Source organism: Carya illinoinensis, chromosome 5, assembly GCF_018687715.1.
Source record: "Carya illinoinensis cultivar Pawnee chromosome 5, C.illinoinensisPawnee_v1, whole genome shotgun sequence".
In the NCBI taxonomy this organism is placed as follows: Eukaryota; Viridiplantae; Streptophyta; class Magnoliopsida; order Fagales; family Juglandaceae; genus Carya; species Carya illinoinensis.
The window spans coordinates 43,895,908-43,907,278 of NC_056756.1; the positions used below are offsets into that span (position 1 = coordinate 43,895,908).

The following is an 11,371-nucleotide window of genomic DNA, read 5'->3' on the forward strand; positions in this document are numbered from 1 at the left end:
ATATAACATGTATATAAGATGTTTAGGATCCTCCAATAAAATTATCAAAGTCATTAGAATAGGTTTAGACCACCAAAGAGTTAAACTTTCTCAAAACAGAAACTGTTTTTCCTCTTCCAGTTTCTAAGTTTCTAAATCTAAGAACATCTTTCATCAAAACCTTTAATCATGCAAAAATCCTCAACCAATAGTCACATATACATGTTAACAATACTCCATAAAAATTTTGGACCAATATCTATCCATTAGCTTGGTCAAAAACTCCAAACTATATCATATTCTCCAGTTTATCTCCCAGAATGACCTTTCTATAGTTTACACAATATTTGACTGACCAAATGATCTTCAAATGGGGCAAATAAGATATCCATGTAAACTAGACTCAAAAAGGAACAACTTATATGAAGGAGACTTTATGATAAAACACTTACAACAGCTTCGAAATGGGCATGCAAAAGATCTCCTAAAATCTGTCCGAGAGAGAGTGTTTGATAATCTTTTATTAGAAGGAGTTATTGAAGATAAGTTCATGGGTGATGGCTGGACACATTTATGGACGAGATTAGGGAGGTGATAAGGCAGGAGTTGAGAGTTAAGTGTGGTTTTCTCCTACCCAAAATATCTATAAAAGATTATCTCATAATATTCTATCCAATAATATCTACAAAAATCAACTTAAGATATTTTTATCTAATAATATCTATAAAAATCAACTCAAAATATTTTTACCCAATAATATTCAAGAAAATTACCTCAAGATATTTCTTTTTATCCAATAATATTTACAATTTTGAACAGACATTTTGTCCGAAAATATGAAAAAATGTTATTGCGCCATAAGACTTTAAATAACCCTCCGAGTCTAATGGCACAAACCATAATACATTTTGACACTTCTAACTATCTCCAATAATCAAAAATACACTTCTAATACCATAGTAAATAATAACACTAACTATGTAGTTAGACAAAAAACCTATACGATTAATGGATTCGTGAAAACTTATGGGTTTTTCACGAGATTCCTAAAGTTAATAGAAATTTCACAATTGAATTTCTAGCGGGCTGTTACAACAAATCTCAGCAAGTTAACAAAAAACTTCCACACAGACTAATGATGCATGGATGACAGTAAAAGCATAAATGCATAATCAAATTCATAAGTAATTGAAAAATAACTTAGCGTACAACATAGCATAATTGACATAACTTAAATTGAAACATGAACTGAACTTGACATGAACTTGATCTGACATGAACTTGATCTGAAACTTGACTTAGCATGAACTTGCTTTGAAACTTGAATTAACATGAAAAATACATACTCCACAGTTGTTGTGGCCCCATGTATTCTACGTGCAAATACATACTCCACAGTTGTTGTGGCCCCATGTATTCTACACAAACTTGACTTAACATTAAAAATACATACTCCACAGTTGTTGTGGCCCCATGTATTCTACACATCACTATGCAGTTAAATACATACTCCACAGTTGTTGTGGCCCCATGTATTCTACATAAACTTGACTTAACATGAAAAATACATACTCCACAGTTGTTGTGGCCCCATGTATTCTACGTGTAAATACATACTCCACAGTTGTTGTGGCCCCATGTATTCTACACAAACTTGACTTAACATGAAAAATACACACTCCACAGTTGTTGTGGCCCCATGTATTCTACGTGTAAATACACACTCCACAGTTGTTGTGGCCCCATGTATTCTACGCATCACAATTGTAGTAAAATACATACTCCACAGTTGTTGTGGCCCCATGTATTCTACACAAACATAATGTACTCAAGATGAAACGTGACTTGAACATAACTTGAAATACATGACCAACTTGAGATAGAAACATTTCGTAACATGGCATAACATATAATAGACAACATATTTAACATGACATACTTGCAACAGTGAATATTACATGACTTGACATACATGTAATAGATGGCATACTTAGCATGACGTACTTGTAATGTACAGTAATACATAACAGAATATATTATGTAACAGATAAAAATTGATGACAGAATAAATTCTTTATAATAAACAATTACGTGATAACTTGGCGTGGCATGACATATATGATAACACACATACATACACTATAGTTCTTTTACTTAGCACACATACACAGTAGACTGCTAGTAAGTTAAAAGCTAACTTACCTCGATCTCCGCGTTTCTTATAAAACCTCAAGCGCGATCACGAGGAACTGTAATTAGTGATTCTAAAAGTTAGTACTAAATCACTAATAATTTAAAATATGGAAAAATACTAACTTAAAGAGTAAAATTTCCATTTTACTTCCTACATGTAGGAAAATGACCGTTTTACCCATAACTTAAGGATTTTGCATACTAACTCCAAAAGTCACCAAAATTTACATGCCTCATGTAAATTTTATCCTCAACTCAAATATCAATTTAGAAAAATTTAAAACTAATCACAACTATTAAAACTCCATAGGGCTGAAATTCTCATATGCTATTTCTATTGATTTTTGTTTCTAACTTGTTTTGATCAACCTTTTGATCTATGACTTATAAATATGTGATCTTCAAACCAAACCATCACATGGTTTAAAAAGATGTCCTAAAACATATATAAGCTTCTAATTCAAGATCACATGGTTAAAAATTAACCAAAACATAAATTTAGCCAAGAACATCCACACTTTGGCTTATCTGAATATCTCTTTGTATAAAATTTCATATCTTTGAAACTAACATCAAATATCTTCAAAATAATAATATAACATGTATATAAGATGCTTAGGATCCTCCAATAAAATTATCAAAGTCATTAGAATAGGTTTAGACCACCAAAGAATTAAACTTTCTCAAAATAGAAACTGTTTTTCTTCTTCCAGTTTCTAAGTTTCTAAATCTAAGCAAATATTTCATCAAAACCTTCAATCATGCAAAAATCCTCAACCAATAGTCATATATACATGTTAAAAATACTCCATAAAAATTTCGGACCAATATCTATCCATTAGCTTGGTCAAAAACTCCAAACTATAACATATTCTCCAGTTTATCTCCCAGAATGACCTTTCTATAGTTTACACAATATTTGACTGACCAAATGATCTTCAAATGGGGCAAATAAGATATCCATGTAAACTAGACTCAAAAAGGAACAACTTATATGAAGGAGACTTTATGATAAAACACTTACAACAGCTTCGAAATGGGCATGCAAAAGAACTCCTAAAAGCTGTCCGAGAGAGAATGTTTGATATTCTTTTAAAGAAACGTGTAAATGAAGATAAGTTCGTGGGTGATGGCTGGAGATGCTTATGGAAGAGATAAGGGAGATGATAAGGCTGGAGTTGAGAGTTGAGTGTGGTTTTCTCCTACCCAAAATATCTATAAAATATTATCTCAAAATATTCTATCCAATAATATCTATAAAAATCAGCTCAATATATTTTCCAAATGTGGAGTAGACTTGAAGAGTAAGGTGGCTAAAATCTTTCTATGTGTATTTTAAATCTCTATTCTTAAGATATTTTCCAAATGTGTATTTTGCTTAGGTGTCATGATCTCACACCTTAATTTCCTTCACAATTCCATCTAATGGTTTCTCTTTGTGCCAAGTATCTAATACTATTCATTATGTGTGGTTAAGATCTTGCCAAGTGTCCAAATAAAATATCGCTATCCTAATTTGGACATTTCACACTATGATTTTGAAAACACTGCGCTCAGTACATTTACCGAGGTTACTATTCACTCCAAAAATAAACGTAATAAACTTAGTACTGAAAAATTCTAAATATTTAATTAAGCCTAGTGGTGTAGACTATAATGTATTCTGACACTTTTAACTATCTCAAATAATTAAAATCGCATTTCTAGCACCATAGTGAGTGATAACACTAACTATGTTGACAGGCTAAAATTTATGCGATTAGTCGATTCGTGTAAACTTACAGAGTTTTCACGAGGTTCCTAAAGTCAATAGAAATTCCTTAATTGAATTTCTAGCGGGCTGTTACAATTATAGTTTAAATTAAAATAACAAAATATTGATACATAAGTAACTATTCATATAAGTTCATATGAACATAAAGGTAAGACGTCGTATAGGGTATACAATAACAATTGTTTTTTTTTAACTCTTTTTGTGTGAAATCATCGCTTGTAAAAATCAAAATAAAAAATTCAAAACGTCTAGTATGATATTATGCGAAATCACCATTTATTCCAAAAAGATTAAATTGATGAGAAAAAGTAAATTTTATTATTTCTATTATATTCTTAATATTTTCAGAGCGCATTGACAAAGCACTTATGAGAATTGGAGTAGGATTTCAAACTCTTAAATCCATATTTTACTAAATATTTAATCAAAATTCGACCTTTCACTTGGATGGATTTACCCAACTCCAGTACATATATGCAATCAGCTAAAGTTGTCATGCATTTTTCAAACGCAAAAAGTGAAGCTTAATTACATCTTCCAACTTTTACTTATCATCAAACACTAGTCTCATCAAACGGCAATTTTAACTAAAAATCCATAATGCACTGATCTTTATCCTCCAAGGCCAAAGTTCATGGTCACAACATCTGCTGCTACTGTGATTTCCTTGAGGGTTATTATATTTTACAAAATTTACCGACTTAACATACACAACGCAGCCATCAAGTGTCAAGATTCACCGATTTAGAACCGAGACATGCATCTACAGCTTCGCAGACAGTGAGGAAAACCCATCCTCTTCCAACTTTTTCTACAAATTTAGCCACCTTCAGCCTGTGAATCACTTTCATCCTTGGGTTTGCTAGAGCTAACTAGAAGAAAACAAGTAAATGTTTAATTTAAAAGCTCAGAAATCACATATATTGTAATTAACATGAGAAACGCTTGAAGTGCAGGTCGATTCCTTACTTCTTTGCCTTGAGAAACCAACTTCCTGTGCAGTTCCTCTAGTGCTATAATTCCTGAAGTGTCAATGTTCATCATGTCTATCATAAGAGAAATTCAACTTGGTCAGTGATGCCCTTAAAGAAAATTATATTTGCAAGCCGGTATGAAGGGGCATACTCTACACCGTTCAGACATTGCAAATTTTGAATTGCAAGATAAATTAATTTTTAAATTTCTCTTAAAAATCAAATCTTGTTATGTCAATAGTGTCCACTTCGCAAGTAGGAGGACCTAGAATATCTAGTTGGTAGTGGATACACAAGTATACAAAACTCACTGGACATGTCAAGGATTAATGCTTGCACAGTTCCATTTGCATTTTCTGTCATTTTATCTTCTTCTTCTTTCATCAACCCTAATATCCTGAAACAAGAGCATGAACTAAGTTCAACTTGAACCATTTCTCTATCGCTTTTCCGTGAAATAAGGAAATAATCATAAAACTCATACCTTTCTCTTATGAAATTGGCATTAACAAAGCACATGGAAGAAGAGTCGATGCGGATTATCAGGATGGCCGGAGTCTTAATGGCCATCGGGTATTGGCTTATGTCACAGAAGATATCTGTTCCAGGAAGTCTCCCCAGTTCTTCTATGCCGGGTCGAATTGATTTTAGTAATATTTTTCCAAATGAGATTGTTACCTGCACTCCATAAAAGGTAAATATCAAGATATAACTAGTAGTTGCTATCCCAGGCGATGGAAGCTTTCATATCCCCTCATATGAAAGAACATGTTTCATGTTGAACAAAGTTATAATTACCATCTACTAAGATTTGAATATGATCTGTCAACTGTGAGTGTTTGACTTGAACAGTTCAATAAAATCACTCCATCTTAGCATGAAGAAACCAGGCCTGAGATTCTATGGTTTCCATATATTAGCTAGCAAAAAAGTGTTCAGATTTAATCTTGTTTTTAATATAAGCAGAGAGTTTTCTCGATCATTTTTCTGAATGACGTGGCTCAACAAGAACAAAGCTCATGTATAGGCTGAAGCATGGTTGGAAATTTTGTGGAGCATTTCTACCTTGAAATGTTTCATAGCCCGTTGTTGGTGTATGTTTATTTGAATACAAATGATGCCATGATGGGTTGTAATATCCTATTCCCATATAGTGCTTAACTATATGCAGGTCGGGCCTGAGCTTAAAGGCCTACTACATCATTCATCCAGAAAGTACAGCAGATGCTGAAAGTGGGCGGTGGACACACAAAAGAGCATCAGCAGGACTCGCCAAAAAGGTTGACCTAATCAGTTTGCTGCCTTTGAAGGTCTATATATGGACCCCAAGTTTTGTGAGCACCCACTTGTCAGATAGCAGTTGAATTATAAACTCCATTGTGTTATGGAACCCACCAATCAGACAACCATTCTCTTCCAATTGGGAATTGAATACTCGGATTCTATCCGACAGTATTTGTTCTCTTAACTAAAGTTGTCTGTTTACTGCATTGTTTCAATAATTCATGCACCAAAATGGATCCGAATCAGCACGTTCAAAGTAAACTCAGAGAAGTTAACAGGTAAAACACCAGAGAAAAGTTTTGAACTTTACCGCAGCCAGAAGGCCAATCTCCACTGATGCAAACAAGACCCCAAGAAATGCACCAATACATGCAAGGAAATCTAATTTGTCAACCTTCCAGATATTGTAAGCTTCATTTATGTCAATAAGTCCAGGAAGAGCAGACAGAATGATTGAAGCTAGGATTGCAATCGGAGTGAAGTACAGGAGCCTAGTAAGCAATTCCAGTGACAGAAGCACAGTAATGGCCATCACTAAATTTGACACTACTGTTTGACATCCTGAGCTGACATTTACGGCTGTCCTAGAGAATGACCCTACAGTAATTCACCGAAACCTCTCAAATAATTTGATATGCTGTCTGTGGGATTGTTAGCTTAAGTGGACATCTGAACTTCTTGTAGTGTGGGAGATATGTGTTGGAGAAAGAAAGGGAAAAAAGTTACCAGAAAAGCTCACCAGTTGCCACGTAGCATGAGGATAAAGATCCTGCTACGTTCATAAAGCCCATGGCTACCATTTCCTGGTTCCCATCCAGGTGATAGCCCCTAATGGAAGCGAAAGATCGGCCAACAGCGATGGCTTCCTGAGGTAAAAATTGGATAACCATTGAAAAACTTATACTGAAAAAATTCAAGTATCACCAAATGGGGAAAGGGTTGATTATGACACACCGTGAGAGCAATAATTGCAGAAACTAGTCCAACTTTTGCTGCTTGTCCAACATGTGGACCTTTAAATTGTAATTGATGAACTGAACTTTGATTTAGTCCCCTTTTGATGTGTTTTATAATCTGAACTCCGTGCTTATCAGCTTTTGTCAAAAACACAATCAAAGTGGATAACACTACTGATATCAAAGGAGCGATAGCAGGCAACCAGAAGAGGTTCTTGTTTCTCCGGCCCTTCAAATGTCACAGATTTATCAAGATTGGATGAATGAAACAGAAAAAGAGTGCCATAAATGAGAAATCATAAATGGGGACACCGGGATTCAATTACTTACTAGAAATCTAGTAAATAGGAGGAAGATCAGGAATGAACAACCAAGGACGAAATTCAGAGGGGACAACTGTCAATAAAAGCACAAAAGATGGAAATGTCAAATTTGTGACACGTCAAAAAAGCGCATTAAACTAAAGAGCACAAGTACAAATAACAGACTAATATTTTAATACTCTTCATTTATCATTGCATTTTTTTCCTGTTAAAACCATGGTTCTTTAAGCAGAGCTTACTTCACTGTTAATTGATCTAACAACAGACTCTAGGACCGACACCACATCTGTTTTGACTGTGAAGTGACTAATCCCAAGTAGCCCTTTTAGCTGCTGAAGACCAATGATAATGGCTGCACCCGCCATGAATCCAACAATGGCAGCGTGTGAAAGAAAATCCACAAGAAATCCTAATCTGCAGATATTAGAGATCAGATATTAGACTTCTTAGAACTAAGCTATGTTTGGTTGTTGAACCAAAACTAAATTCATCTCAACTCATCTCAATCCAATTATTGATGTGACCCACTACTTTTTCAATTTCTTATAAAAATAGTTAAACTCATCCGAACTCATCTCAACCTACAAAAGTTAAACCCATCTAGATAGAACCCACAATATTGCTATTCACAACTTAACTCAACTCATCTCAATACCTAAATGCAGTATTTACAAGAAAAAGAATGAAGAAGAATTACATTACAAGAAAATGTAACTGGCTCTTTAAATCCCATAATTACCTGAATATTCCAAATAGAGCTTGGAAAGTCCCAGCGAAGAAGGTCACTGTGAAAATGAGTTTTCTGTAGGCAATGGGATCAGCCATAGGATCTTGTATTTGCTGAACCATGGAGGAGAGCAGCATGGAAACGACAGCTACTGGTCCAATAGCTAGCTCTCTTGAGCTCCCCATCAGAGCATAAATCAGAGGAGGGACAACGCTTGTGTCTAAATAAAGTAAACCAAAATCAGAAAAATGCCAATCTAACATCAAATAGAAGGTTCCACAATATAATAACAACTAGTTCTTTCTCCAGCAGTATGTCTCTGGGTGTGAAAGAATCAATGACCTGATCAGACCAGCAATTGAGAAACTTGACGCATAATAACGTACTAAACTGAACTCAGTAACTTACACAGGCCATATTGAGGATCAAGTTTTGCTAAACTAGCATATCCTATACTCTGCAAGAAATTTCATAAAATTAACATAAGGGGGAAATGATGAGAAAGAAGAAAAATGACATATAGTAGAATGTTTTAAACAAAAGATATAGGCTAACATGTGAATACCTGAGGAATGCTAAGGCTAGCCAGTGTCAAACCCGCCATCAGATCGCTTTTAAACGTTGAAACCTTGTAATTCTTTCCCCAGCTGAGGATGGGAAATAGACCCTGCAGGAATGAAGCCACAGCAAATCTCCATGGATTCTTCATCTTGGAGGATGAAGATGGCTTCTTTCTGTTAGGAAAGACTGTCTCTTTGATTGAACCTAGGAGCTCGTGGCATAGACCTGGTGGGTCAGGAGAATTGAGCACCCATTCAGCCCTCGGAACCCGACTAGAATCCTCGATGTCGAGCTGCCGAGTCTCCACACTGAAGGTCTCAGTTGGAACCGCACTGATCATGGCTGCTTGAACTTTGAAGTTGAAGTGTTTGGTTGAACTCTCTTTGAGTTACTTATTATGTAACTCAAAAGTTTTGGTTATATACAACCCATTAGTGTAATAAAGTTGAATTTGGCTGATGCCTTAGTACTATTAGAAAGTGCTTGGACTTCAAAGGTCACTATAGTTGGGTCATGTTAGGAGTTGCAACTTGCTTATCAGATGATTGGAACCCATGAAAAAGGAAGAATAAACATTTTTTTTTAAAAAAATCTAGTTTATGGCTTTACTCATCTAATATTTTTCTTAAAAAAATAATTTTCTTATGCTTCAATTAATTAATCTTCTCTGCAGTGAAGATTCCCAATGAACAAGCCACATATGATCAAACACTTCAGTGTGTCCCAAAAAAATATATAACTAATTATCACGAGAAGCAAAATTAAATAATTATCAAATTTCAACAGTTGTGTTAAAAGGCCTCATTTTATTGGTAAACTGTTCCATAATTTGTAATAACCTAATTAATTAATTAATTAGTTAATTATAATACAAGTAGTTGCAGTTGTGAATAGTCCATGATGCAAAGAGAGATTTAGGGTATGCAAATCGAATCCAAATCTATATAATACATTATACATGTGGGAGAGGATATATATGATCCTCCAACCTCCAATTTCACCCTTTAAAATGACTGATCGAGGGGTAGTGAGACGGCCACATGAATTAATGGAGAAGTGATTATCGACTACCACTTGAGTGATTACCCCATTCTTTATTTTGTCAAAGTATGCTGATCTTTATCTTTTAGACAGAATCTGTGCACAGGCATTCGACAGTACTATTTGATCGCTTTTTACTTTATATAATATATATATATATATATATATATATAGAGAGAGAGAGAGAGAGAGAGAGAGAGAGAGAGAGAGAGAGAGAGAGAGAGAGACCAAACACATAAATTTGAGGGACAAAGACAAGCATTTTTCTGACTTCGTAGCATACTCATGTTTTCTGGTGACAAAGTATACCTTCCTCATTTAACTATGTATTAATATAGATAATATATATATGCTTATATAGATCGTTTAAGATTAAAAGTCAATTCGATCAATATCAACGTACGTCCACGTACGTACGTACACCGTAAACATGGCATGAATAATAATCAATAGACAAGAAATATTTTTATGAATTTTTTACATTTTTATATTTTTTATTATCAATAGACACACAAAATCTTTTATAAAAGGCAACCCAGCTAGCAGCAACTCATAGTGCATATTATAGATGGAAGGCCAGTGCAGATCATTTTATAGATGGAAGGACCAACTGTGATTATCTGTTAATTTGTATATCTTGTATTAAATTGTATTAATTCAATTTTACGTGTACATGATAATACATTTAAGTATAAATAGAAAATGTTCTTTGACTTGATATTATTTTCAAGCCATTTCATCTTTAATTCTTTCATGGTATCATAGCTACAAACGGATGGCTCCTTGATCCTATGCATTCAAAATGGCCTCCTTTGCAACCTCCTTTGTTTTACCAATTAACAATCACTCACCAGATTTCTACCAAATTGGAAGGTACAAATGATTTAAACAGGGTCTCTCAGTTCATTCTTTATGGGCATTGGTGATGGCATTGAGCCATGCCCTCCCAAGTTCCTAGTTGATGATAATGGAAATATCATTGAAGTGATTTATTCTAGCTATTCTATATGGCAAAAGAAGGATCAGTACCTTCTTGGATGGTTTACAACCACACCGTCTAACAATGTTCTTTCCTCCATTTATGGACTTGGAACATCAAGACAAGTGTGGACCTCACTTGCTTCAAGATTTGCATCACAATCTCGATCATGAGTTGCATATCTAAAATGCCAGTTGCAGTCCTTACAGCAGGGCCCTCGATAAGAGTATATTAGTCAAGCCAAGTCTTGGGCTGACCAACTCACAACTGTTGGAAAGAATGAAAAAGATGATAATCTCATATCATGCATCTTAGGAGGTTTGAATCCAGCATACACTGCATTTATCACCTCTTTCAACTTTGCATCTCATGATGCAACTTTTTCATTTGAAGATTTTTAGGCTGAACTGCTTAATTATGAGATCCTGCTAGGAAATACTTTTGCCACAAGTAGTGGTGAATCAGGAAACTTTGCCTTATATTCTTATAAGCCAAAGCAATATAATTAGAAAGGAAAGACTTTTGGCCCTAAAAAAAAGCTACCAGCAAAACAACAAAGCTAGTAGTAGCTCATATTAGC

At 34.6% G+C, this 11,371-nt stretch overlaps 1 protein-coding gene across 2 annotated transcripts; it reads right to left on the minus strand.

Annotated features, from left to right (window-relative positions):
* Nucleotides 1–4,464: 4,464 nt before the first annotated feature.
* LOC122311736 (low affinity sulfate transporter 3) lies at nt 4,465–9,194 on the minus strand. 2 transcript variants are annotated; one of them, XM_043126383.1, is made up of 12 exons: nt 8,776–9,191; nt 8,619–8,667; nt 8,223–8,430; nt 7,723–7,897; nt 7,491–7,556; nt 7,159–7,389; nt 6,944–7,070; nt 6,515–6,801; nt 5,405–5,598; nt 5,232–5,317; nt 4,916–4,992; nt 4,465–4,818 (listed from the first exon to the last, which is right to left on the minus strand). In XM_043126383.1, the coding sequence occupies exons 1-12, from the start codon at nt 9,109–9,111 to the stop codon at nt 4,669–4,671; spliced, it is 1,986 nt and encodes a 661-aa protein (XP_042982317.1). In that variant the 5' UTR covers nt 9,112–9,191; the 3' UTR covers nt 4,465–4,668. The 2 variants fall into 2 exon arrangements, with proteins under 2 accessions (XP_042982317.1, XP_042982318.1); XM_043126384.1 differs by having other exon boundaries at nt 4,671–4,814; nt 8,776–9,194.
* Nucleotides 9,195–11,371: the final 2,177 nt, after the last annotated feature.

Bases quoted from the DNA above. Each gene is read 5' to 3' on its own strand.
- LOC122311736 (XM_043126383.1), bottom strand. From the start codon at position 9,111: ATGATCAGTGCGGTTCCAACTGAGACCTTCAGTGTGGAGACTCGGCAG. The intron at 8,668-8,775 runs GTATTCACATGT...AATTTCTTGCAG, and splicing joins CTAGCCTTAGCATTCCTCAG to AGTATAGGATATGCTAGTTT. The intron at 4,819-4,915 runs GTAAGGAATCGA...GTTTTCTTCTAG, and splicing joins TGGTTTCTCAAGGCAAAGAA to TTAGCTCTAGCAAACCCAAG.